Here is a 26488-nt window from a genome sequence, read left to right on the forward strand (position 1 = left end):
TCTGTTTTGCAACAGAAATTACTGTTTCTATTGGGCAGGTTCAGCAAACAGTTAGGGCCCTACCTGAATCTGTCCAATAGAAATGCTAGTTTTCGTTGCAAAACAGAACGTTTTGCGACTGTTTGGAGTAATGATTACACCCCTGATAGGGTCTAGCAGTGAAGCTGGTAGATACATGAAGAAAAACGACAATTGTGATGTTGGACATATACCACAGTGTCCCCCGACCCACCCGTCTCAGTCTCCAGTATCTATGCTGCAATAGTCTATGTGCCGAGGGGCTAGGGTCAGTCTGTTGTATCTGGTGTAATTCTCCTGTCTTATCTGGTGTCCTGTGTGAATTTAAGTATGCTCCCTCTAATTCTCTCCCTCCCCTCCCGGAGGACCTGAGCCCTAGGATCAGGACTACCTGGCCTGATGACTTCTAGCTGTCCCCAGTCCACCTGGACGTGCTGCTGCTCCAGTTTCAACTGTTCTGCCTGCGGCTAGGGAATCCTGACCTGTTCACCGGACATGCTACCTTGTCCCGGACCTGCTGTTTTCGACTCTTTCTCTACAGCACCGGCTGTCTCGATTTAATATCTGTAACATTTAGCCTTAGACTCACTGAACTACAAAGTTGCAAGGAATTTTTACTGACTGGACAATTGTGTTTAGCCTATTTGCAGGTTATACTGGTAGGATTTAGTTAATGCAGTCATTAACCCCACATGGCTGTATGTATTCAAAGACACCCGTGCCTCAAAGACGATCCTTCATTCATAATCAATGGACGCTACAGTATTTCCCTCTTGAAAATGTAGCCATAACCGACACCACACATTACTAAATACCTAGCTAGCTACAATGACAATGTACCTATGAATTGAAGCCAATACTGTACTGCTAATGCATGCATACAGGGAACATAACTACTAGTTACAGAAATTGGAAAGTATTTAGTTAGTTAACGTTATTATTTTAACTACCACACAATAGCTAAATGGGATCATCAGGTCAGGTGATTTGGTTGTTATGACAAGCTACAGTAGCTAGCGTACTAACATTTAAAGTGGCTAAAAGTTAGTTAACTAGCTATTTGTCAGAGAGGATTATACTTGGCTAGCTAATGTTTAAATTAGTTAGTCCATGGAAGCAGTTGGCTAGCTAGCTAACGTTAGCTTCCATCATGAGACAGAGAAACAGCTAGATAGGCCAGGTGTTAGCTACGTTACGGTACGAGTGCCTCGTTCATTCACCGAGTAAAGCGTTAGCTATCTAACAGTAGCTAGCTAGTTACTTAACTAGCTAGGTATTACTGGGTCACAACATATTTTGACGTTGGATAAACTCAGCTGGCGGCGCCGATTCAATTGTAATTTCCTCAAATAATTGTATGAACGAACGTTGGTTAACGTAAATTGAGCTAATGTAACGTTACCTCAAAGATACTGATAACTAACCTAGCTACAAGCTAACAACGGCTGGTCGGACTTACCACTCTCTCTCCAGTAAACATCAAGACGAAATCTTTAGTTAGCTAGTATACTGGATAATAAATCATGTCCTTCCTTCTACCCTCGATAAAGTGTATTATTAGCGAATCTTATCCTCCTCCTTTGCGATTACCAACAACACTCACACCATGACTATGCCCAAACCTCATCAGTGAAACAAGGCATTGCAACGTTCCTGGGATTGAATTGCAGCCCTCATCGAAATCGTTCTCCTCCCAGAAACGGTTGCGGCGGCGCAGTAAGTGTGTTGGGCACATAGAGATAGATAGAAGACTCATTTTTGTATATGTGGTATTATAGGGTCTGTGACAGCATGGGCAGCGCCATTGAGACTATCTCCATTTTAAAGTAGTCCATTTCTTCTTCATGATTGGCTGATCCCTCCTGGTGAACCTGTTAGAATCATGTCCATGAAGTTAGAAGTTCCACCCAGTAGACTACATTAAAATGGTGGAAGCCCTCAATGGCGCTGCCCATGCTAATAAGGCCTTTTGGCCACTACTAGGCCTCTATCATTCTCTATGGTTGGGCATCAGCCGCATTCATTTCTGACGTCAAAGAAACATAGCTTGCTGGAAAGAATCCCACAATGGTCCATACCAATGAAGAGGTCCGCATTAATAATTGTATTTCACCAAGGCAATATGTGAAAAAAATACACATTAGTAGTTAAACACATCACTACTGAGCACAGTAACGCAGTAATGGACCTCCAATTTCATGAAAATAACTTCACCAGGATAAAAAGCACAACAGCCAACATCATCATGAGGCTGTATGTATGGCTTGGATATTCTGCCGTAGTTATAGCTAGCTGTAGTCCAAAACATGCATGCATACATACACATCTAATACATCTAATATACATCCAATGGGTATGACCATTGTCTTAGAAATTACTTGATCAGTACCATTTCTGCCAAGAAAATCGGACATTACTGCCAATAACGGTATATTTCCATAGCTGTTAAATATGAGACTGTGCTGCCCTCTAGTGGCTGACACTTTTTTACTGTAATTTATTATTTTTTGTAGGCTTCACAAAAGCCAGTTAGGCTCTTGCATAGAGGAGTATATCGTCACTTTTTTTTCTCAAAGGTATATTTTAAAAATCCACAGTTTGTGTTTTATAGACTAATGGTGTTTTAGATAATCTGCTGGCTACATAAAGTGGATGATTTGTTTCAAGTATGTGTTGCATTTACCTTATGGGAAATCAGAAGGGTAGTGTTGCACTTACAATAAATACACCAGGCTAGAATATAAAGATAGTAGTAGGTGGATAGTTTATCAGGTATTTTACCAGGAAAAGGGGGGTTTCTGGTAAATTGTACCTCCCTCTCTCCCCCAGCTAGGCTATTAGGGCACACACTATATGGTTTGAATTTGAGTCACAAATCGCACTGTACTAAATAGGGAACGGAGTGGCTGTATTACCAGACTCCCCGGACACCTCTACAAGAAAGCTAAAACAACCGTACCTTCTGCATATGTGCTACTTTACACACAAATGTTTTTACATAGCTCCGGTAGCACCATTGCTGCTTGGCCCTCTGTTCCTCAATTCCAATGTTATGCAGCAAAATATATGTGTACCGTTTTGGAATCTTAGATAAGTTACTTGGACAGTGTCCTTACCTTTCATATATTTTTTAAAAAGTTATTGTCTATTTGGGGTCTTAGTCAAATTAATGATCTATATACTGCAAAAATGCAACCTTTCATCAGTTCTTGATTTGTAAACGTACATTTGATATTTTCCGCATTGTGGTCGAATAACAGTGCGAGTTTGATTGAATTCTTGCGTTTATATTTTGGGCGGTAACTACGGTATGAAGCTTGAGGCTTTCCTTAGTTGAGAGTAACTTTTATTTTATGTTGTGCAGGTGCGTCTTTGGTGCGGACAGTCAAGAGTGGGCGGCTAACCACATTTTAGCTAGCATCTTTTCTATCTGCCAGTGCTGTTCTAAAAGGTGAGGAAAAGCATTGTGCTCAAAACTTGATAAAAACCTAGTTAGTAGGTTTATCTAGTTTGAAGTTTAGCTACCATCTCACATAGCAGCAAATTAGCAACATTTTGCCGACCAAGCCAGCATCATGTCAAACGAATTAAGGAGAACAGCTTGCTAGTATGTGTTTTAAACGATTTCATGTTACAAGGTAGTTTCCTAGCCTAACATTAGGTAATTCTCAAATTTTGTCACAGTAGCTACCAACTAAAGTTATGCTTTTGTTCCATTGCAGTATAATTTCGGTCTCCCAATTGATTGTCTCACAGAAATGTATCAACAAACAGACGCAATGACCTCCCCAACAGAGAAAATCGTGCTGAAAAGCACCTCAGTTTCCCTCAACGATCGGTGAGACTACCATAAGCCAGTGGTGATGAGTTTAGAGGCCACCTCCTGTACTCCATATCTTGCTAATTGCAAACCCTGTTATGACTAAGTGTCTTTTGTCTTATCAGTCATTCTTCCCCGTTGATACAAAATCATGAGTCAAAGGCCAAACCTGTCTGTTTGCTAGACATCTAGCTACAGCTGGTTAATTGGGGACTTCACCCCATGTACACAAGTGCATTGTATAGGCAGTAAGTGGCTGGGCAGGGGAATGCAACTACATGGTACAGTAGTATGCTAAGTATGTTCTATCCTCCTTTATCCCTCAAACCCTGCTCCTCCAAGCTTCACGACTATGCTGAAGAACAAGCAGCCGGAGCCAGTGGATGTACAAGCCAACATGCAGCAGCAGCAAGTGGCCAGTGTCCGCAACAGGAGACTGGCTCTGCAGATGGAGAACAGGACCTCTGTGCAGGCCGCCCTGCAGCCCAAGGTGAGGGAACTAACCATCCACTTTTCAACTTGTCTAGGTTAGTCTGTTAGATTAAGTGTCAGTGTCACTAATCCAAGGCTGCATTCAGTTCGATGCAACGTTCTGTGACGGTTTGTACTGAAGGGCACGTTTCCCCAAAATGGTGCGCACTGTTCTTCAACAGCCTTTGAGGTATGTTTGGTGGGTGTGGCCTGATCAATATGGGTGTGACCATTTTGAAATTTCAAAACTTGTGCAGCACACACTATACCATCTTTGTTCATACACAATCTCCCTCTGCCCCACCATAATCATACCGTTCTTCAACTGGTCGTTCAGAATTGTTTCCGTTGAATTAAAGTTGAACACTGTTCTGTCGTACTGAACGCACCACAGATCAGAACTACCCCAGTATCACTATTTTTTTTCCTTTTTAAGAAGAGACCAGAGAAATGAAAACGTGGACTAGATTAGAAGCATTGAAGTTTAATTTGAATTTTGAAACCAAGGGCGCCACCTCCTGGGCATGTCATGTCTTTACTTTCAGTTCATCGATTACATTTTAATGGAATGCACCCTAACTCTGTTGGTACGTTCCGATGTCCCACAGAGCCTGAAGCAGCGCCTGGGGAAGGGCAACGTCCTGACAAGGCTAGGTCGGCCCATGGGGACCCTGATGCGGGGGGCCACCAGAAGCCGAGGGTTTGCTGTAAGGGGACTGCGAGGGATGAACCGAGGAGCATTCAGAGTGCGTGGAAACAACAGATGGGGCTTTTTGAGAGGTGGCTATGCTTTGAGAGGTGGCTATGCTTTCAGAGGTGGGTGTCCTTTTTGTTTATCTCTGTATTTGGTGTACTGTGTTGTTCAACTGTAATACAGTTGGAGCCAGTTTAACTTTATATATCCCTCTCTCGTTCAGGTGTGAATCAGATGCGTGCCCGGGGAGGGGTGACTAAGCTTAGGTTTCGTCAGGGCCTGAGGCTGCAAGGTGGCCAGCTGAACAATGCTGGAGTGCTGGTGAGCCGCGGAGCCAGGAATGGACTGGGCCTGAGAGGAAGAGGTGCGAGAACTCTTGCACTCTCTTAACTGTGCATACTCTGCCCTCCCTTCTCCCACTGCCCTCCCTCATGTATTGTCGTCCCTACCCAGGCAGAGGAGGGGGTCTGGGCCTGCGGGGCCGGGGAGGGTTCCGGTGCCGAGGCATGGGCAAACCTGAAAAAATCCCCACCAAAGAGGAGCTGGACAACCAACTAGACAACTACATGTCAATGACCAAGAGCCACCTAGACGCAGAGCTGGATTCCTACATGGCCATGGCAGGCTCCGACTACATGGAGTAGGACCCTGCTGGAAGACTGAGGGAAGCAGCATCAACAAATGCATTGAGGCTATCCAGAGGTGATCCATTAGTAGAACTGCCCCTCACTGGAAACAGACGGAAGTGACAACCAGGGTCTCTGGCTTATTCAGAACTATTGTTAGAAGAAGCACTATATGTGGTGGTACATACAGGCCCAGAAGCATGTGTTATGTGGCTTAGTTAGAGCTCTCTAGAGTCATACTTGAACTGTTTCACACACTTCAGCTGTTACGTTATTTTTGTAATTTATTAATTTAATTTATAAGCTTAGCTCAGTGCTGAGCAGGGTGGTCTAAAACCTTGCCTAAGAAAGAAGTACGAAGGTCTGCAGGACTTGTTTAAGAAAAAATTACTTGTTCAGTAAAATCACAAGCAAGCTAACCAATTCTCTTTGCTCAGGTACATTATGAGTTAATAATAATAATAATAATAATAATCCCAGAAAGACTTCACACTACATAGATTTGTTGTTTTTTGGTTTACATGGTTTATACTACGCACGGTTTTGTCATGTTTGGCACAATGTTATGTTACTCTCAAAATTGATTTTTTTTTTTTTTGGGGGGGGGTCATCTTTTGTGAAAGACAACGGTACGTACCTCCGCTAGCCAGGTTTGCCTGCATTGTGGACTTATATAGGCATGGAAATGTTGATCTATTTTAGCTGACAAATATTGCTTCCATTTGTAATAAGAGGATTAGTTATCCAACCTGTTCCTGTTGGGTCATTTTTTTTCATTCTCAAAAACATTCCCTAACTGTTACGAATATTCTTAAGGGTGTTTGCTTCATTTTTGTTATGTTTGACATTGTTTTAATAAAATTATTTTTAAAGGTGGCGCTACCCAATGATATAAACACTGTCCTGGCATGTCAAGAAATAGAAACATAGCTGCAGTACATTATTGACCTTCAGTAGAAATGTAATTGTCACTCACAGCATAGACACAAGATCCAGAAAGTTACAAACTGACCTGAATGCCTGCTTGTCAGAGCACTTCAAGCATGTCACTCAGGTCAGGTGACATAGGGAGGAACTTCGATGATTTCAAGATGGCTACAATTCTGCCAAGACAAAACGTTTTAGATGGAAAACTGAAGTTTGGGATGAGTTATAAATCGGTTTTAGCTACTGTAAATATGCTTCTGGAACTCAACTGATAGCTAACGTTAGGCTACTAGCTAGCTACATAATAGCTAACGTCACAGAAGCTACGTTATTTTTGCCATCTCATTAGAAGTTACTGACAGTCTGGAGTTCGTGCCCCTCTTACCAGCACAATGAGCGATTCCCGAATGTTCTCGATCTTCACACTGCTCCTGGTAGTACCTGCGTCATTCAGGTGAGTGTGCTGTGCAGCATTCAGCCATGTCACTGACTAAGCTGACGTCAAACCTCTGACATTTATGAATGTGTTGAAGTAGTTAACCAAACCATTCTATCATTTTCTTCCAGTGTCCATGGTGCTGCTATTTGTTAAGTTGCGTCAATTCAAATCTGGTATTTGGGACAAAAGAGGTCAACTCGACTTCTAAGATATACTAGTATTTTAATTAATGCAAAACCTTCAATGGTAAATATGATGTTCGTATATACTGGTCCACTGAAATACCACGCAGGGCACTCAGAGAACTAATCAATTGTTACAGGTTCTTCTTCAAATACTCTGACAGAGATATTTCCCACTCCCTGCTGGCCAATCAGAGTAGACTGAGCGTGGTTTAGACTTACTCAGCCTATCCGTTGGCGCACCGGCTGGTCCCAGTCCCTTGGCGCATCCCTGTTGCCAGGCATAAGTTGTTATCAGGGGCGGTGTGTTCATTAGGGCGAAATGGGCGACGCACTGCCAAACGGGAAAAGGAAGGGATTTTTTTTCTAATCAATTATATCACGGCAACAGTAGTTATCAGTGTTCTAATCTAGACGTCTGATCTGCCATTAAATGTCCAATCAGGCTAAAGTCGTGCTTCAAATGGCCTCACCCCTTTTGGGGCGATTTCAGTCAGGTTGAAAATCGCCCCAGAAGTCTCTCATAGACTCTCATGTAAAATCTTTTTTTTTTCAAATATCAGAGCTTTCAATACAATCTCTATGGGTTCCGGGAGGGCTTGCACTTACGCGCTTTCGTCATACGTAACATAACCATGAACATAACTAAGAAAAGAGCGGGTCGCAGCGTCAATCAATTCACGTACTACTGTCAAGATGGCTAGCGTTCAGTGCAACTCGATTGTCTCTTTGAAAGAAGTTCCTTTTTGTCGGCGAACAAATCAAGATAAATTGGCAACGAAACAATTAGGACCTCCCAGACCAAATTTAATAATTCAACAGGTTTCTACTAAAGGGGGAAAGTCCTACACCCGAGGATTTTCCAAAAATTGGTACGAACGAAAAACCTGGCTAGCAGGCTGCGATGTAGCTAATGCAGTCTTCTGCTACCCCTGCTTACTCTTTCACCCTGAAGGCGGCACGGCAGACAGCACCGCTTGGACAGCGACTGGTGTAACGGACATGCACCATCTTTCAGAAAAGATTAAGAAACATGAGCTGTCAAAGACCCACATGGATAGCTGTTTGAGATTGTCTGCTTTGGGGAGAGTGAACATTGCCACTCAACTGGATGAGGGATACAGGCTAGCTGTCCGCCACAACGATGAGGTTAGCAAGAACCGCCACATCCTCAGCCGGCTAATCCAGTGTGTGAAGTTTTGCGGAGTGTTTGAGTTAGCTTTGCGATGCAAAGATGAAACTGAGGGCTCCACCAACCCTGGTATTTTTATTGGACTTGTCAACTTTGTGGCACAATTAGATGAGGTGTTTGATGACCATCTTAAAAATGCTAAAGTTTTCAAGGGCACATCAAAGACCATTCAAAACGAGCTACTGGAGTGTATGCTAGCGGTCATGAGGGAACATATTGTGGAGGAGGTGAAGTCGGCGAACTTCGTAGCTATCCAAGCTGACGAGACCACGGACGTTTCTACACAGACACAGCTGGTGCTTGTGCTTGTGCTGAGGTACATAGATAGCAACCACAAAGTGCAGGAGCGCTTTTTTGAGTTCCTTCCCATCTCGGAATCAACCTCAGTCTCAATCGCCAGTGTGCTTTTGGAGAGACTGAACGGTCTTTTTGCCGACGACGAGAAAGTCAAACTCATTGCGCAAGCTTACGATGGAGCCAGTGTGATGAGGGGAGAGAAGGCTGGTGTGCAGCAAAACGTGCGTGAGCATTTCAAGAATGCCCATTACGTGCATTGCTATGCGCATCAGCTGAATTTGATCATGCAGCAAGCATCAAAAAAGTGAACATTTTCTTTTCCGATCTGAGCGGGATTGCAACTTTTTTTTCCCGGTCACCCAAACGCACCAGCATTCTTGACCAGACTGTTGCACGAAGACTGCCCAGACCTTCATCCACACGGTGGAACTTCAACAGCAGAGTCGTGAACACTGGCCATGCTTTCCATGGAGAGGGAACTAGTCCTCAGCATGCCTGATTTCAATGAGAAAGTCATTGACCGCTTTGCTGCATTGAAAGAGAGAAGAGAACAGTTTCAGTACAAGTAATGTAGCCTCTCTCTCTCTTTGTCCCTCCCTGTCTGTCTCTTTAATACACACACGCCCAAATCAGTTCACAGTTGATGTTGTTTAAAATAGTTATTTTTCATTTTTTTTAAAGTAAAAAAAAAAAAAAAATCTGTTCATGTTCATTTTTACAAATCTATACAATTGGCCAGAATATGGTTGTTCATATTTACAAATCTATACAATTGGCCAGAATATGGTTGTTCATTTTTACAAAGCCATACAGATAGCTGTGTTTACCTTTTCTAGAAATTATTTTCAAATTCTGTTTTCAGGCAAAATGTCTATCACTGTTCATTTTCACAAATCTATACAAGAGGGCAGAATATGGAAGTCTATAAACATTTCTTATTACCAATAACTTGCATCAATGTTTTCAGTAGCCTCTATCAAAAGCTCCTGCTTGCTTGTTGTGAATTATGTGCCTTTTTGAAGCAAGTAATGTGTATATCAGTATTGACTTATATGCTGCCCCTGTCTTCATGTTGTTGCTGGACATATCTTTTTTAAAATGTGTGTAGGTCACCTAAATCATCAGAAAAATTGCCCCCCCTGAGAATTTTTTCAGGAGCCGCCACTGGTTGTTATCATAACAACCTGTAGAGTCAGCACTTTTTTGCAGTACCCATGTCCTTGGACGGTTCACAGATCACAAAGAAGCAGTGTAGTCTAGTATTTTGAGACACAAGTTCTTATCTCATCCTACCCCCTAACGTTCCTCACATGAATCACAGCCTGTTATGTGAAACAATTTATATCAGTATAGTACAAACCTATGCTTATCATTAATTAATTCCTTCTAAGCTATTCATCACATACAGATCCAATTATGAGAAAATAGAACCCCACATATTTCAGGAGAGGACTACTCTACAGGTAGACCCATAGCTAGTTATATAACACTTAAATACAGCTCGGGTAGCTATAATAGTTTGGCCAGTAGTTATAGACCTAGCTATTACACTAAAACCTAACATTGAAGTTTCTAGCTATTGTTATGTCTTTATTTGCAGAGATAAGCACAACATCCCTTCATTGCTGGCAAGAGGATTTTGATAGTGTGCACGGTGCAACCCCTTTCAGATGGTGAGGGTTAAGATAATTCCTATTTTCTTGAGCACTATAATACATTTACATTTTAGTCATTTAGCAGACGCTCTTATCCAGAGCGACTTACAGTTAGTGAATACATTATATATTTTTAATACTGGCCCCCCGTGGGAATCGAACCCACAACCCTGGCGTTGCAAACACCATGCTCTATCAACTGAGCTACATCCCTGCCGGCCATTCCCTCCCCTACCCTGGACGAATTGTGCGCCGCCCATGAGTCTCCCGGTCGCGGCCGGCTGCGACAGAGCCTGGATTCGAACCAGGATCTCTAGTGGCACAGTTGGCACTGCGATGTGGCGCCTTAGACCACTGCGCCACTCAGGAGACTAATACAAATCAATAACACATCTAAAGTATGGCATCCCCTCTCATGTCTTTGTCTCCTCTAGAAATCATGGGCACCATGTGACAGAACTGGATTCATAGTAAAGATCAACTGTGCAAAGTCCAACAAAGTTGAATACAAGAGGTAGCCTACCTCCTTTTTTGTCCATTTTTATTTGAATATTTTCCTAAATTGATGCTACTGCAACCGCCAGTTCAGGTCCGACTACAATTCTATCTTTCTCTTTTCTCAGCTGCCGATCCTCTCGGATGGAGGAGAGCCTATTCTGGAGGTTTCCTGGTAGTCTTGGTCCTGGTGGTTATAGCTCGTCAGAGAACCCTGGACCACCTGGCCTCTGAAAAGGTCCGCAGGCAGATCCTATCCATATAGAGACTGGATGCTGTTGGCCGGCGCTTGTCCACACTCAAATGTTCGAAGGACTTGAATGGCAGCACTTGCACCTTGGTATCTCTTTTGGGATCAGTATTCCATTTTGATCCCATGTCTTGTTGAGGCCTTATTTGTGAAATGTCGATGTGTAAGTATGACCCATACACTGCACAATAGTTATTGGTTTGAATTAATCTTACAATGTGTTCAAGTCATTACTCCAGTAAGGTTATAATATAAATAATAATATGCCATTTAGCAGACGCTTTTATCCAAAGCGACTTACAGTCATGCGTGCATACATTTTTACGTATGGGTGGTCCCGGGGATCGAACCCACTACCTTGGCATTACGAGCACCGTGCTCTACCAGCTGAGCTACAGAGGACCACAGGTTAGTAAGGTTGCAGCACAACATTGTCATAGTTAATATTGTTTCTGTGTCTGTGATTAGAGTATAGTCCTGCCTACCTATTCCATGTGTCTGTTTTGGGGATTTGAACATGTCAACTTGGTCTCACTTTCTGACAATGTCTCTCACATTGTCTTCATTGTCACCATAATAACTGAGTTGGTCCAACCAGAGAGACGAATACTACAAATATCTAGGCCTATGTCATATTGTTGAGGATATACAGTATTTTCATTTAAAGATTACTTTCTGAATAATCGGTATTGGCAGCTACACTGGATGCTGTAATACAGAGATTTTTTTTGTTGTTGTCTGTGATCAAAGTGCCTATGGTGTATTTACCAATGATTGGTCAATCACATTTGTGTGTGAAATTCAGGTCTGTCTAAACTATACGTATCTATTTATGGTGTCATTTGACAAGCGTTTCCTTTTGGTTACACACTAGTCATAAGATGGTTCTTCCGATTTCTTACGGTATTTATGTATTTTACAGCTCAGTTAACACTATTCCTAATTATTATGTTGCTGTAAGTGTGCAACAAATGTTACAATTTATTGCACTTTCTATTTATGACCAATCAAAAAAACAGTTGTTTGGGTATGTGCCCAATGTTTTTTTTAGGCAGTGAATATAATTGTGCTTTTTTCTGATTAAGTTGTGAAAGGAATTGGACAGTTTATCAATCAAAATGTACATAGAAAAATAGGCTCTTTTTCATATTTACAGAGCTTACGTTCTTTATATCTGTGCTGAATGCACAACAAACAATGGTAAAATTAGAGGCAAATTAAACAAAGAACACTTGAATGAAACAGGTCAGAAGAAGTATATATATTAGAAGATAGCAAAGCAAAATATCTAAATCCTACACTATTCAGACAAAAATAAATGAACTATTACCATAACAAATATACATCACAAACACTTGAGGAAGAAGAGGTTGCACTTTGAGCCTCTTGGACAGTCACATAGTTGGCCGTACCGTGCTCCCTTTTTCACTGTGCAGTAGTCACCAACATTACACTGGAAAGAAAATAGAACAAAATTGATATTGTAGAATTTTCCAAATGAGATATTCACAAGGAAGGGGAAGTTGACGTGATACTTTTAAGTACCTTGGCCACTAGATGTCGCCATAAGACAGCACTGATCCCATCACAGTTCGTATTAGTAGCCTACAAGATGGTCTGGCTTTTGTAGGCTTTTGCAACTGTACAACTCTTTCTAAGAACTTCATAACATAAACACAGCTCAAAGTTCCATCTGCTTATTATCTTCATGTTTTATTGTTTATTCTACAGAATATTATTCATCCAGAGGGAAAAACTCCATCTAGTCGTGGGGTTAAATGTACCCATTAGTTACTCGAAAGGCTGAGTATAATCTAAATCAGTTCTGAAAAGAATCCTTTGAGAGTTTGTTTCTTTAGTAGTTTCCAATGGTCTTCAAAAAAGTGACACAGCATAAGCTTTTGGAGTGTTTATTTTTTATCTCCCAGAACATGTTCTAGCAAGAATGTTCTAGCAAGAATGTTCTAGCAAGAATGTAGTCTTGACCCGCAATCCAAAAGGAGCCCCCACAACCCACCAGAGGGTCTGACCCACACATTTGGGAAATCGATCACCTATTCAACTATTCACCTGTGGTGTCTGAAATAGCTTGCTTACACTAGGAAGGTGGCTTTGTCTTCTTTCCCACACAGCCATTCTTCGGTTTTGGAGTTTCTCTATGGCCGTTATGAAGGACACCCAGCTGCAACACACACAGAGAAAAAGCTGTATTAACCTGTATTGAAATGGCCCTACAAATCTGTCGCCTCACAATAGACCATGTTTATTGGTAAATTGCAATGGCCCACTATGAATGTACAGTATGATAGGCCTATGTGATCAAATAGTGTCAATAGCATTCCTTAATTGTATTGTTCCCTCAACTAATATGTATTACTATAGCAGGTTACTCACCAGTTCCCTAGAGTCCTCTGTAACTTCAGCCTTTGGTAGCCTTTCCTCTGTCCATCCTGCAACCACATGGGCTGATTGAGATAGGATGTACAAAAAGTAAACGAACACCAGCAAGATAGCTGCTGATTTTGCCATGTCTGTTTCTAGTTGTTGTGGTTCCCCCCCTAGGGCTAGGTGGAACAGATGATCTAGTGTCTGGTCAAGAGAGAGGCAGATAACCTATGCACTGCGCTTGTAGTGGAAGGCGCTGTCCAAGGTGCTGAAAAGACACCCGCGGGTTGATTTGGTCATCTGGGTTTAGCCTCTTATCAGACACCCATCTAGTAAAGAAGTCACACACAGACGTCCCTTTATGTCATTAATCCCTGTATAGCAGACTAGTAGGCTACAGAAATAAACCACGAGGAAGATGCAAGGACAACATGTTTGTTTTCATACTGTGTCTTTGTTGTTTTAATTAATTGGATTGCATGGATTTCCCAAAGGTAGACTCCTAGTGACGGATAAGCATACATATGATCTAAAACGCATGTTTTTAAACGTATTGACAGAGACTTTTTGGCTCTTTGCGATCCAACCCCACTGTGACCATGGGAAAGTGGCACCATTTTGTGAGTGAGATTACATTTCATTCGTCCCACTAAATACAGTAAATCACCTTATTATTGCTGTAGGCCAGGGGCAGACTGGGACCAAAAATCGGCCCTGGCATTTCTAACACACTGGCCCATTATTTTCCTTGAGCCCCCCACATCGGCCCATGTTTTTTTTCGAGACCCCTATTATTAGCCAGATAATTATCATTTTGCGCAAAAGAAAAACAAGTTAGACAGGCCCACTGTGCTAAAAATGGACCAGCACTTCTGGCATTTGCCCAAAATGCCAGATGGCCAGTCCGCCTCTGCTGTAGTCCGGTTACATAAAATGACCAAAAGACACCCCAGTTAATCTCTTGACTTCCCCCGATGTAATCTTTTCCTTATTTAGATGGATTAAATACCTCGGTAACGTCAGAGGGCAAGGATCTCAGACATGTATCATCTAAGGAGTTCCATGTCATGACGTCATGCAATTTTAGGTAAAACCTCTGTAGGGTTGGGAGAGAGAGAGAATGAAGATGGCATTTTGTGCTCTTTTTCTTTGCTGCCTGCTTCATCAGTCACACTGACCTACCTCTTTCCTCCCATGGTCTCACTCGTTTTATGAATAGCACATATTGCCAACAGATTAACGAGAAGGAATGTAAAACAAGATTGTATCAAAGCTTCAGCAAAACCATCTGCACTGCACACAACCATCTCATAACTCCTAAATATCTGCCCTGAGGGATCCCATACCAGACATTATGTAGACTAGGGTTCCTACTAGACTAGTGTTTCTACTATAGTAGTGTTTCTACTTTTACTCAAGTATGGGTACTTTTTCCACCACTGCCCTCTACCCCTGTGCATGCCCAGCCCCATCCCTCTACCCCTGTGCAGGCCCAGCCCCATCCCTCTACCCCTGTGCAGGCCCAGCCCCATCCCTCTACCCCTGTACAGGACCGGCCCCATCCCTCTACCCCTGTGCAGGCCCAGCCCCATCCCTCTACCCCTGTACAGGACCGGCCCCATCCCTCTACCCCTGTGCAGGCCCAGCCCCATCCCTCTACCCCTGTGCATGCCCAGCCCCATCCCTCTACCCCTGTACAGGACCGGCCCCATCCCTCTACCCCTGTACAGGCCCGGCCCCATCCCTCTACCCCTGTGCAGGCCCGGCCCCATCCCTCTACACCTGTGCAGGCCTCATCCCTCTATCCTGTGCAGGCCCGGCCCCATCCCTCTACCCCTGTGCAGGCCTCATCCCTCTATCCTGTGCAGGCCCGGCCCCATCCCTCTACCCCTGTGCAGGCCCGGCCCCATCCCTCTACCCCTGTGCAGGCCCGGCCCCATCCCTCTACCCCTGTGCAGGCCCCATCCCAGAATGCATTAATACAGTCATCTCATCCTCACCGCTTCTTGGCTGTTGTTCAGAAAGAACAATACTGTCTCTGAGATCATGTCAGAATACAAAAGGAACTCAAATAAACAGATCATGGCTATAAAGCCTCCTTACACCTCATTGGGGATTTCTCTGTTTTATTGTTAACATATTATTCTCTCAAATGCTTTTCTAGGGCAGGGAAGATAATTAGAACCCTATTACTAATACATGGGTTGTCGTATTTCACATCTGCAGATCTTTAAACCATAGTCCATAAACCATTGACCATAGAGAATAGAAAAAGCTACCATGGTTGTGGAAAGCATTATATTTTCATAACAGAATATTGAACAGAAACAACAAATGCTTGGAAAATATGTATTAAAAGATACAAACAGCATGTATAATATACATATTTAGTTTGTATAAAGTCAAAACAAGATGGAATATGTGGTGTATACTGGCTTTGTGCTATTATTACTCTAAGGGACACATCTTACAACTTGAGACGTGCATACAACTCAAATATTCTTGTGGGAGATTTTTTTAAATTCAAGTTATGGGCTTATTTCACAAGTTAGGATTAAGGATATACTATGTGTTTTTCCAACTATAGCATAGAAAGTCAGTGGTGGAGTATCTCATGCTGTGTCCATTTGATCCATAGAAATGTAAAATTCCAGAATATTGGGTCAGTTTTCTGCTCAGTCCAGTTCCAGAATATTGGGTAACTCTGCTCAGTTCAGGGTCCTGAGTATCTGTGAGAATTGAGAAACACATATTAGTGGAGAAAATAAACAAGAGGTTTATGACCCTGTCTCCAAATCATTAAAAAAAGCTTTTTCAAAGGAAATTGTCAGCAATTAACTTTGTTTATTTTCAAGACCCTTCAATTCTAGACGGGGTGAAAACTTATGGTTACATAGGTGCCCTTCGGCATTCGTCCAATTTGGGGCCTTCACATGAATGTCTTGAGAGAGATATCTTTATGGCTATGAGCCTATGAATGATGGGAGTCGCCAATAAAGTGGTCAGGGTATTTGACCTTTGACCTGAAGGTCCTGGGTTAACTTCCTAGTGTGTACTTGTGTACCAATTACATTTACATTTTAGTCATTTAGCAGACGCTCTTATCCAGAGCGACTTACAGTTAGTGAGTGCATAATTTTTTATTTTTTTTGTAAATATTTTTTTATACTGGCCCCCCGTGGGAATTGAACCCACAACCCTGGCGTTGCAAACACCAAGCTCTACCAACTGAGCTACATCCCTGCCGGCCATTCCCTCCCCTACCCTGGACGACGCTGGGCCAATTGTGCCCTGTGTACTATCAATGCACGGCACTTTTCCACGTTCATTATGTCCTGCAACCTGCATAGTATTGAGGAGAAGGGAGAAATAAATAATAATAATAATAATATGCCATTTAGCAGACGCTTTTATCCAAAGCGACTTACAGTCATGTGCGCATACATTTTTACGTATGGGTGGTCCCGGGGATCAAACCCACTACCCTGGCGTTACAAGCGCCATGCTCTACCAATTGAGCTACAGAGAAAGACAAATAAATTTAAAGAAAGTTGTGTACCTGTGTATGTTCTGCAGTGCTCGTTCTCATTCACAGTAATCGATGGAGTTGGTGAGCAGCCAATCCGAGGAGGAGCGCTGGGCATGGGGAGCCAATCGCTAAAGCCTGATAGGGGTCAGTAAAAGGTCATTAGAACATGATAAGCTGCAGAATGGAAACCAAGTGTTATAAGAACATTCTTCACTGGGTTTAGTGTTTGCATGTTTCATCGCTGTCTTGGCAGGTTTGCTCCTCATGCAGAGACCTCCTGTCTCTGTGAATGCTGGAACTATGTGACAGTTCAGCATTATTTACCCCTTGTGTTTACTGAAATACATTTTTCCTGCTCAAACGTGACAAATCTATATATGGAGGCCCAGATAGAGACGTTTGGAACGGTAAAAAAGCAGTGTTCGGTGAGGGATTACAATGATTATGGTATTTTTGGTATTTTATTAGGATCCCCAGTAGCCGCAGCTACTCTTCCTGTGGTCCACACAGAACATGAAACATGACATAATACTGAACATTAATAGACAAGAACAGCTCAAGGACAGAACTACACACATTTAAAAACAGCACACCAAGTCTACATATCAATACATACACACAAAATATCTAGGTCAAATAGGGGAGAGGCGTTGTTGTCAGAGCGTCAGTGAATGCGGTAGGCGAAGTCAAACTCAGGTCACAGAGCTTACTGGAAACGTACTTTACTCGAAAGTAACCAGAGTATAAACAACCTCCACACAGGGAGGAAAGCAACCCGCACACGAACTACTGCCGATGACGAATACAATCACACACAACACACAATGAAAGACAGAGGGTATTATAGGGAAGACAATACAACATAATGGGAAACAGGTGTACACAATAAAGACCAAACAAGTCAAACACAGAAACATAGATCGGTAGCAGCTAGTACTCCGGGGACGAAAAACGCCGAAGCCTGCCCGAGCAAGGAGGAGGGGCAGCCTCGGCTGAATCCGTGACAGTTGTGCCGTGAGGAGTTGCTTTATCTGTTTTTTGAAAAGAGATTTGCTGTTCATTTGAGCAATATGAGATGGAAGGGAGTTCCATGCAATAATGGCTCTATATAATACTGTACACTTTCTTGAATTTGTTCTGGATTTGGGGACTATGAAAAGACCCCTGGTGGCATGACTGGTGGGATATGTGTGTGTGTCAGCGCTGTGCATAAGTTGACTATGCAAGCAATTTGGAATTTTCAGCACATTCATGTTTCTTATAAAAACAAGTAGTGACGCAGTCAGTCTCTCCTCAACTCTTAGCCAGGAGAGACAGGCATGCATAGTATTAATATTAGCCCTCTGATTACAATGAAGAGCAAGACGTGCCGCTCTGTTCTGGGCCAGCTGCAGCTTAACTAGGTCTTTATTTGCAGCGCTTGACCATATGACTGGACAATAATCAAGATAAGATCAAACTAGAGTCTGCATGACTTGCTTTGTGGAGTGTGGTGTCAAAAAAGCAGAACAGCTCTTTATTACGGACAGACCTCTCCCCATCTTTACAATCATTGTTTTGACCATGACAGTTTACAATCTAAAGTAACACCAAGTCATTTAGTCTCCTCAACTTGTTCAACAGCCAACACCATTCATTAACAGATTCAGATGACGTCTAGAGCTTAGGGAATGATTTGTAGAGATGTTCAGGACCAGTTTATTACTGGCCACCAATTCCAAAACTGACTGCAACTCTTTGTTTCACTGACTTCATTAGTTGTGGTTGCTGACACGTATATGGTTGAAAGTTGACTTTGTTTAATGCCAGTGGCATGTCATTGGTAAAAATAGAAAAAAGTAGAGGGCCTAGAGAACTTCCCTGTGGTACACCACACCATTAGAGAAGCTTCCGTTAAAGAAAACCCTCTGAGTTCTATTAGATAGATAGCTCTGAATCCACGATATGGCAGAGGTTGAAAAGCCATTAAAAAAAGTTCAATAATATCAAAGGCTGCACTGAAATCTAACGGTACAGCTCCCACAATCTTCTAATTATCAATTTATTTCAACCAATCATCAGTAATTTGTGTCATTGTAGTACATGTTGTGTGCCCTTCTCTATAAGCATGCTAAAAGTCTGTTGTCAATTTGTTTACAGAGAAATAGCATTGTATTTGGTCAAAAATATTTTTTTCCAACAGTTTGCTTTGTGGTCATATCATGGAGGCATGACAGGACGAGGGAGTCCATGGACATTAACGTTTACATTTGGTTATACATCATCACGTTTACAATACAGTAACACACCACTGTATGACATGGAGAAGCTGCCATATTAGATGAGAAGCATTAGGGACATTAGACAGAATCAGACATACTGACAAATGGAAACAAAATAGATTTGCTTTCAGTCTGCAGACCTTATCCAAAACAATGGGTTTTCCTTCATTTTATACATTGATGGGGATGTCAATTAGTTGTGTGTGCTGAGATAGGAAGCATCCATAATGCCAAACATACTGTACCTTATTCTCAAGATCTTTCTCCTCCACATTCTTCTTTCCTCCTAGAATTACATACGAACTATAGTCCTCCTCATGGCCGGTGGTATTACCTTCAAAGAAGACAGACATCAACGATGTTGGTGAGGAAAATCACAAAGTGAGGCCACATTAACACATTTACATTTACATCATTTAGCAGACGCTCTTATCCAGAGCGACTTACAAATTGGTGCATTCAACGTATCATTTGAACTAGCATATCTGGTTAACTGGCTTACTGAACATTTCGTAATCAAAGGTGGCGTTGTAGTCGTAGTCTGGCGTTTGGGTAGAATAGTCGTCAATTTCCTCCTCAAAGTCCTCTTGGTTTGCTGTGGAAGAAGGGAAGAGAGTGAAATGCTATTACCAAACACCTGGTCAGCCCTGAAACTAAAAGCCATCTATATCACACCTCATATCCCATCATGTCTTTCACTGAACTACATTCCATGTCATTGATCTCCTCAACATCTCCTATTACAAACATATCAGATACACCCAACATGTGAATTACGTGGTGTGTTATTTGCACGCAAACAAAAGCCCTTGTTCCGTTAAAGGTGGATTCTGAGTTTGGAGAGCCCCACCTCATTTGTTTGGTGTGCCTCAGGGGAGAAATAAACTCTCAGGAGTTACACCTCATCTTCCCTGCCCAGGACAAACAGAGACATCTCCTGTGAGTTATGGAGCAGAGACACAGCAGAGGAGAACAATGAAACCGTATGGAGGCAGGAGGGAGGTCTGGCCCCCAGGGGGATACATCCTGGAGCTGGCAGCAGGACAATACACAGAGGATCTGGAACATCAGAGTCTATACCAGTAGATGACAGCCAAGGGTAAACTGCAGAACAGTGAACTACACTGTGACACCATGCAGAGCAGACTGGTGTGAAACAATAAGCATCAGGTTTCCCTGGTGGAATCTCCTCGGCTGGTGAAACGAGATGTCACATGTCTTGTGAAATCCTTGGTTGAGCAAGGCCACATGTGAATGGCCGTATGAACGTTTGGATATGTTTTAGAGACAGCGATTTCCTGTTCTATGATTTAGGGCCACATATTGAGCTTGAGATATATCAAACAATTTCTCAATAATTGCAGAGGTAATAAAATGCTCTTGGAGAGTTGGTTGACAAACATGCTCAAGAAATGAGAGGTCGACCGCACAGTATGGCTTTACCACCATCTTATTCAACCACATGGCCTGCATGATAGACTAAACTTCATGAAAAAAGCTTAAATGAACGTAAGAGGAAATGTCTGCCCTTCAGACCTAAAGATCTAATGGTGGGTCATGTGGGGACAGTCCTGATGGGGAATTGAAGGGCAGAAAGGGGGATCTGGCTGCTGCTACTGTACCAATGCCAGACACACACAACATGGACATAGCAAAGAGAGGGGTTTGGCTGAAAGTTAGGGATGGGAACTCTCACAAAATCATATTTGAGGTGTGTGAGGGGGGATATTCCTGACCTCTCTCTCTCTCTTGGTCACAGGTCTCAAACACAATGGCAGGAAGGAACCTTAGTGGGACAAAATAATCATCTTACAATGATTAGACTTTCCAAGTGAGTAACATAAAGGCAACCAGCTCTTTCCAGAAATCTGGAAGTCCCTACACAAATACAAAAGGGAAGTTCCAGCACTCTAATAGTAATAATGATCAAATAAATAACACCTTGCAATGCTATTGATGAGAGTTTCTAATCCAGTCACCAGGTTTCTGGGAAAAGTCCCAAACATTCCTCCAGTGTGCTGCAAGAATGCAAGTATGGATCCATGTCCGTGGAGGCTGCTGAGGGGAGGACGGCTCATAATAATGTCTGGAAAGGAGCAAATGGAATGGCATCAAACACATGGAAACCATGGAAACCATGTGTTTGATACCATTCCACCTATTCATTTTACATTTACATTTACGTCATTTAGCTGACGCTCTTATCCAGAGCGACTTACATTATTATTTTCATACTGGCCCCCCGTGGGAAATGAACCCACAACCCTGGCGTTGCAAACACCATGCTCTATCAACTGAGCTACCTCCCTGCCTGCCATTCCCTCCCCTACCCTGGACCAATTGTGCGCCGCCCCATTGGTCTCCCGGTTGCGGCCGGCTACAGCAGAGCCTGGATTCGAACCAGGATCTCTAGTGGCACAGCTAGCACTGCGATGCAGTGCCTTAGACCACTGCGCCACTCGGGAGATTCCGCTCCAGTCCTCCCCAATTAAGGTGCCACCAACCTCCTTTGATCCATGTACTATTAAACAGTTTTTGCAATATGAAAAAAATAACTCAATGCTTTGTCGCTGTGGGTAAGTTGGTCTTGTTGGTTTTCACTCATCCCGGTAACCTGATGATCAGTTTTGATTTGATAGGAGGAGCCTGTATACTCTTGTCTCGACAACAAGCTGAAACAGCTCACATTGAAAGTCTGCTAACACTTTGGCAGCCGTACCCTACTGGCACTGGAGAGTGTTTACAATTACACTCTCTATGATGAGAGTCAACCACAGGTTCTTCAACAACTTCCCAGAACCACAGACTGCAACATGTCACGTCTTGCATCGGTTTCTGCACTCAGACCATTGGAAGGATGATTTAGGGAAACGCTACTACTCTCCAACTGTAAATCAGGTGACTTCTCCTAATCCGCTGACATGATAAGGAGAAGTGGGTTTTGCTTCTGGTCAAATGGGCTGCTAAAACCCCATGTTCTCCAGAATCCCCTAAAGGTCTTCATCATCACTACTATCACTGTAATCAATAACCTTTGTATTGTCTTATTTGGCTATATGAGGACGGCCTTCAAGAGCTTTATTCACCACTCCCATAGGTAAAGTCTGTGGTGTCTTGAGTTCTCACCACCATCAGAGCTCAGTTGTAATCCACCACTGGCCCATCATCAGTGTAACACCCCACAAGGCTTCAGTTTCTGTCCTTCCGAGAACCTGCTCCAACACATGGAGAAAACATTAGCCCTGCTCTGCTACCCCAATCCTCAGTTTCCTTCCCAAGCTCCTACCCCAATAAATTATCTGGGCTGCTTTGATAAGATCTCCCAGAGTGATGGCCAACCAAAGGACATGCAGAGAGGCACTTGGAGGGAGAATGACAGATGTTCACTGGCCAACTCAGCATGACAACTTAGAAAGGTCATCTTCTAGGCATGCTACATCTTGAATTGGTGTACAGAGAGGCTGACACTCACTGGCTTGAATCCCTCAGGATTTTATTCTATACCACAGCATTACAGTATTTATGTATCAGGGAGTAGTCTGCAATAAATTGATCAAATTTGATGCAATACTTAATTTGTAAACATGTTCACTGATAGATAATAATCAAGCACCTACATTTTTTCTAATCTAAATGAAAAACAGAAAAATAAACAATTTCAATGCCCCACATTGTTAGATTCTGTTCATTATATTTCTGTGTTGAGTACATTGAAAGGTGATTTTCCCTTAACTGTATGATCGATGCCAGATACAGGAGGCCAGTCCCTGATGAGCATAGGCACTGTTTGACTCTCTCTGCACTACAACCAAATCAGATAGGGTCTGTTGAAGCCCTGTGCCATGCATTCACTCACTCCAATACTGTCAGATAGTAACTGAGGTTTATAGATATCACCCTTTCTCTCAATCTCCTCTGTGTGCTGGAACATAGTCCAGTCAACTGTAACTGTAAAGCAAAACTCAAACAAAGTAACACAACGAGCGTAACAAAGGCACAGCCTGTACATGACTTGTGTACAAGCAATGAATGACAGTATCAAGGGTATCTGTGGATGATTTGATTCATTTTATTATTATAGTGTCATGCATCTTCAAGATTGCCCAGCCCACATGTATTTTCTGTAGCCAAACCAAATAATCATATATATATATATCAAATGTATATATAATGAGTATACAAAACATCAAGAACACCTGCTCTTTCCATGACGTAGACTGACCAGGTGAATCAGGGTGAAAGCTATGATCCCTTATTGATGTCACTTGTTAAATCCACTTCAATCAGTGTAGATGAAGGGGAGGAGACAGGTTAAAGAAGGATTTTTTAGCCTTGAGACAATTGAGATGCATTGTGTATGTCTGCTATTCAGAGGGTGAATGGGAAAGACAAATGGGGTATGGTAGTATGTCCCAGGCACACCGGTTTGAGTGTGTAAAGAACTGCAACTCTGCTGGGTTTTCCACGCTCAACAGTTTCCCGTGCATATCAAGAATGGTACACCACCCAAAAGACATCCAGCCAACTTGACACAACTGTGGGAAGCATTGGAGTCAACATGGGCCAGCATCCCTGTGGAACACTTTGGACACCTTGTAGAGTCCATGCCTCGACGAATTGAGGCTGTTCTGAGGGCAAAAGGGGTTGCAACTCAATATTAGAAAGGTGTTCCTAATGTTTTGTACACTCATATATATATATATATATATATATATATATATATATATATATATATATATATATATATATATATAGTGAGAGTTCAGTGACCAGCCAGAGGAAGACGACACAACAGCACCCTCCCCAGGGGATAGGTACTCAGTGTAAAGCCACTTAACACACAGCTGGGCTCACTAATTGCTTGGTGTCTTCCTCTATATAGGTGTGCCAGGAGAGGAGCTGAGGAAGGATTGGGAGTAGAGACGGGGACCTGTGAGGACGTCGTATTGGCCTACCTCAGAGAAAGCTTCTTCGCCTGGGGCACCTTTCCTCTCTGTTAACCAAGGCAGACTATAGAAAGAGCAAAGCGTTCCTCCTGTAACTGTATGTGTAGACGATAGATAGTCTAAAGACAGGAGTAGCCGTTTGTTGTTTTGCTTTCTCGTTTTGGGCCACGGCCTTTTGGTCAACGGCTTAGTTTGTTTATTTTTTTGTTACGCTGTTGTTTGAGCGTTGGACGTTACCCTGTATTGGAATTATTTTGTCGGGCGAAAGAAATCCTGTTCAGTAACAATACAAAAGAAAAGGAACCAGAACCTGAACTGCCTCTGGTCTGTTAATATCATGCCTCCGGCTGGTGTTCGGGTGCTTCGGACAAGCTGATCCGTTCACTATTTATTTATTTATTTATTTATTAGAGTTTGGGTTTTAGCCATGTCTGAGTCGACCATTTTTCTTTGTAACTAAGGGTTAACTTGTATTTGATCATGTTGACATTGCATCATTACTTATTTATAAATATGTGTTGTACATCAGCTTCCATAAATATGGCATTGAGATCCTTTGTCCAAGGGTAATTTGTGTGTTTTATCCCAATTGAAAACCTTTTTTGTTATTCAGTCTTCTGGCATATTGATAAGGTGGTTCCATAACCTAATCATTTCACCCCTCAGTCTTATTTCACAGGGCTCCTATCCCATGTCTCCTTGAATAGCAAGGCTTGGGGCGGCAAACTTATATACTCCCAGAAAACATCTTATGGCTCTATTCTGAGTGCGGTGGACCTTTGAATGACCCCTGTCCATGTACAGTATCTCTCTCTCAGGACTTGCATCTCCTGCACTCCTGCAGGTTCACTTTGTTTATTTTCCTTTCATGCTCCATGAGCCGGTGTCTTAGATATGATACAGAATGGCAAGACAACAGGTGGACTTCCTCTTGATAAATCATATCGCAGTAGAGATGTTTTCATTTACTTAAATAAAGTGGCTTGTCTACAATGCTTTTTAATATCAAGCGATAGAATTTGTAAGACCTTGACAGACTATAAAACATGCATCACTGCTAAAAGCTATGGTAAGTTATAGCTAGCAAATTGAATAATTCCTCTGGTCTGTCGTCTGGTCTGTTTCTTACAGCAGTATGAATCACCCAACAGAACAGTTAACGACCAGCATGGAACGAAACTCTCACAGCGCTAGAAGCGTGCTTCTCGCAAACTCCACATACCAATAAAGACAAACGTCTGCATCTGACAGACTCCCAGAGACAGCAGCCAAAACAAGACCAACAACAAGAAAGAGTAAGACTAAACAAAGACAAGGTGGTTTGTTGGAGGCCTTCCCCAGGCCTTCCCCAGCATTGTAAGTGTATACTTTGGCTGGATGGGGGAAAAAAGTACATCCACAGAAAAAGCAGCCGGGTGGAGTCCACAGGGGATCCACAGAGCTCCTTGATTATTTTCTCTCTAGAAAAACGTATCAGCTGGTGCCTGAGAAAAGTCATCACTGCCCGCAGTAGGGTTACAACAACACTGTACGTGGCTATTTAAAACTACTCCACAGTGTACTAGATATTGTTTCTAGGAATGCCCAGGGCATAATGCCTCCTCCAAACCATACCCTAACCCTGTCTAACAGTTCAGCCATCCTCACTTTGGGCACCGGCTTCAGATGATAGCAAACATTCCCTCTTGGTGTCCTGTTTAAACACCCCTGCATGGGGTAAGTGGTGCCCTCTTTGATCCACTGTTGATAAATTACCCCGAGGTCCACCAGTGCTCTAGCCAGTTCAAAGGTCAGTGAATACTCACCCCAGCACAAGGGTAGCAGCAGCGCCCCGGTCACCCAGAGAGAGAGCAGTCGCCTGTGCATACTGGAAGGGAGACAGAGGCAGAGTGGGACGGGAGAGCCGAACGCAGACACTGTGGTTTGTGAGTAGGGGTGTGTCTGATTGTGAGTGTGAGCACGCTGGTGTAGCAGGGAGGGCGGGCTAAAAGAAAGCCAAGAGGGAAGAACTTCATATAGGATATTTTCTCTCAGTCTTCATTTCTTCTTTTTATAGAGGTAAGAGGGAACCAACTAAGAAACTAAACTCCAGCCGACAGATCCTGACATGTGGCTGTTGTGTAATCTACAGTTTGATCTTGACAGGGGACAGTTGATTTGTACTGTTTGTGTTCTTCTCATCTTTATTAGGGGCCCTCATTGTCTGAAAGCAATGACAGGATTTTGCCAACATGTCAACTTGACTCACATATCATAAGACTAATTATTACTATACTGAAAACTGGAAGTTGATTATCTTGT

The 26488-nt window shown here is 42.7% G+C and overlaps 4 protein-coding genes across 4 annotated transcripts in view; 1 reads left to right on the plus strand and 3 right to left on the minus strand.

Annotated features, from left to right (window-relative positions):
• LOC311139538 (SNF-related serine/threonine-protein kinase-like) overlaps positions 1-1676 on the minus strand; it is a 62098-nt gene extending 60422 nt beyond the window's left edge. Inside the window, exon 1 of the mRNA XM_084174423.1 lies at positions 1478-1676. The gene's annotated coding sequence lies outside the window, so the exon portion shown is untranslated. The remainder of the gene's footprint in view (positions 1-1477) is intronic.
• Positions 1677-3371: 1695 nt separating this feature from the next.
• LOC311139315 (chromatin target of PRMT1 protein-like) lies at positions 3372-5647 on the plus strand (the record flags this gene model as incomplete). Its single annotated transcript, XM_084174194.1, has 6 exons — positions 3372-3469; positions 3719-3856; positions 4181-4328; positions 4918-5107; positions 5227-5367; positions 5457-5647. The coding sequence occupies 6 exons, from the start codon at positions 3372-3374 to the stop codon at positions 5645-5647; spliced, it is 906 nt and encodes a 301-aa protein (XP_084030320.1).
• Positions 5648-12411: 6764 nt separating this feature from the next.
• Positions 12412-13528, minus strand: LOC311139316 (cocaine- and amphetamine-regulated transcript protein-like; the record flags this gene model as incomplete). Its single annotated transcript, XM_084174195.1, has 3 exons — positions 12412-12519; positions 13164-13248; positions 13461-13528. The coding sequence occupies 3 exons, from the start codon at positions 13526-13528 to the stop codon at positions 12412-12414; spliced, it is 261 nt and encodes an 86-aa protein (XP_084030321.1).
• On the minus strand, positions 12509-26120 carry LOC311139549 (uncharacterized protein). The gene is made up of 5 exons (XM_084174436.1): positions 25993-26120; positions 19744-19836; positions 19487-19575; positions 17011-17115; positions 12509-16180 (listed from the first exon to the last, which is right to left on the minus strand). The coding sequence occupies exons 1-4, from the start codon at positions 26051-26053 to the stop codon at positions 17041-17043; spliced, it is 318 nt and encodes a 105-aa protein (XP_084030562.1). The 5' UTR covers positions 26054-26120; the 3' UTR covers positions 12509-16180; positions 17011-17040.
• Between the last annotated feature and the right edge of the window lie 368 nt (positions 26121-26488).

Source organism: Coregonus lavaretus, assembly GCF_964263955.1.
Source record: "Coregonus lavaretus genome assembly, chromosome: 13".
Taxonomy (NCBI): domain Eukaryota; kingdom Metazoa; phylum Chordata; class Actinopteri; order Salmoniformes; family Salmonidae; genus Coregonus; species Coregonus lavaretus.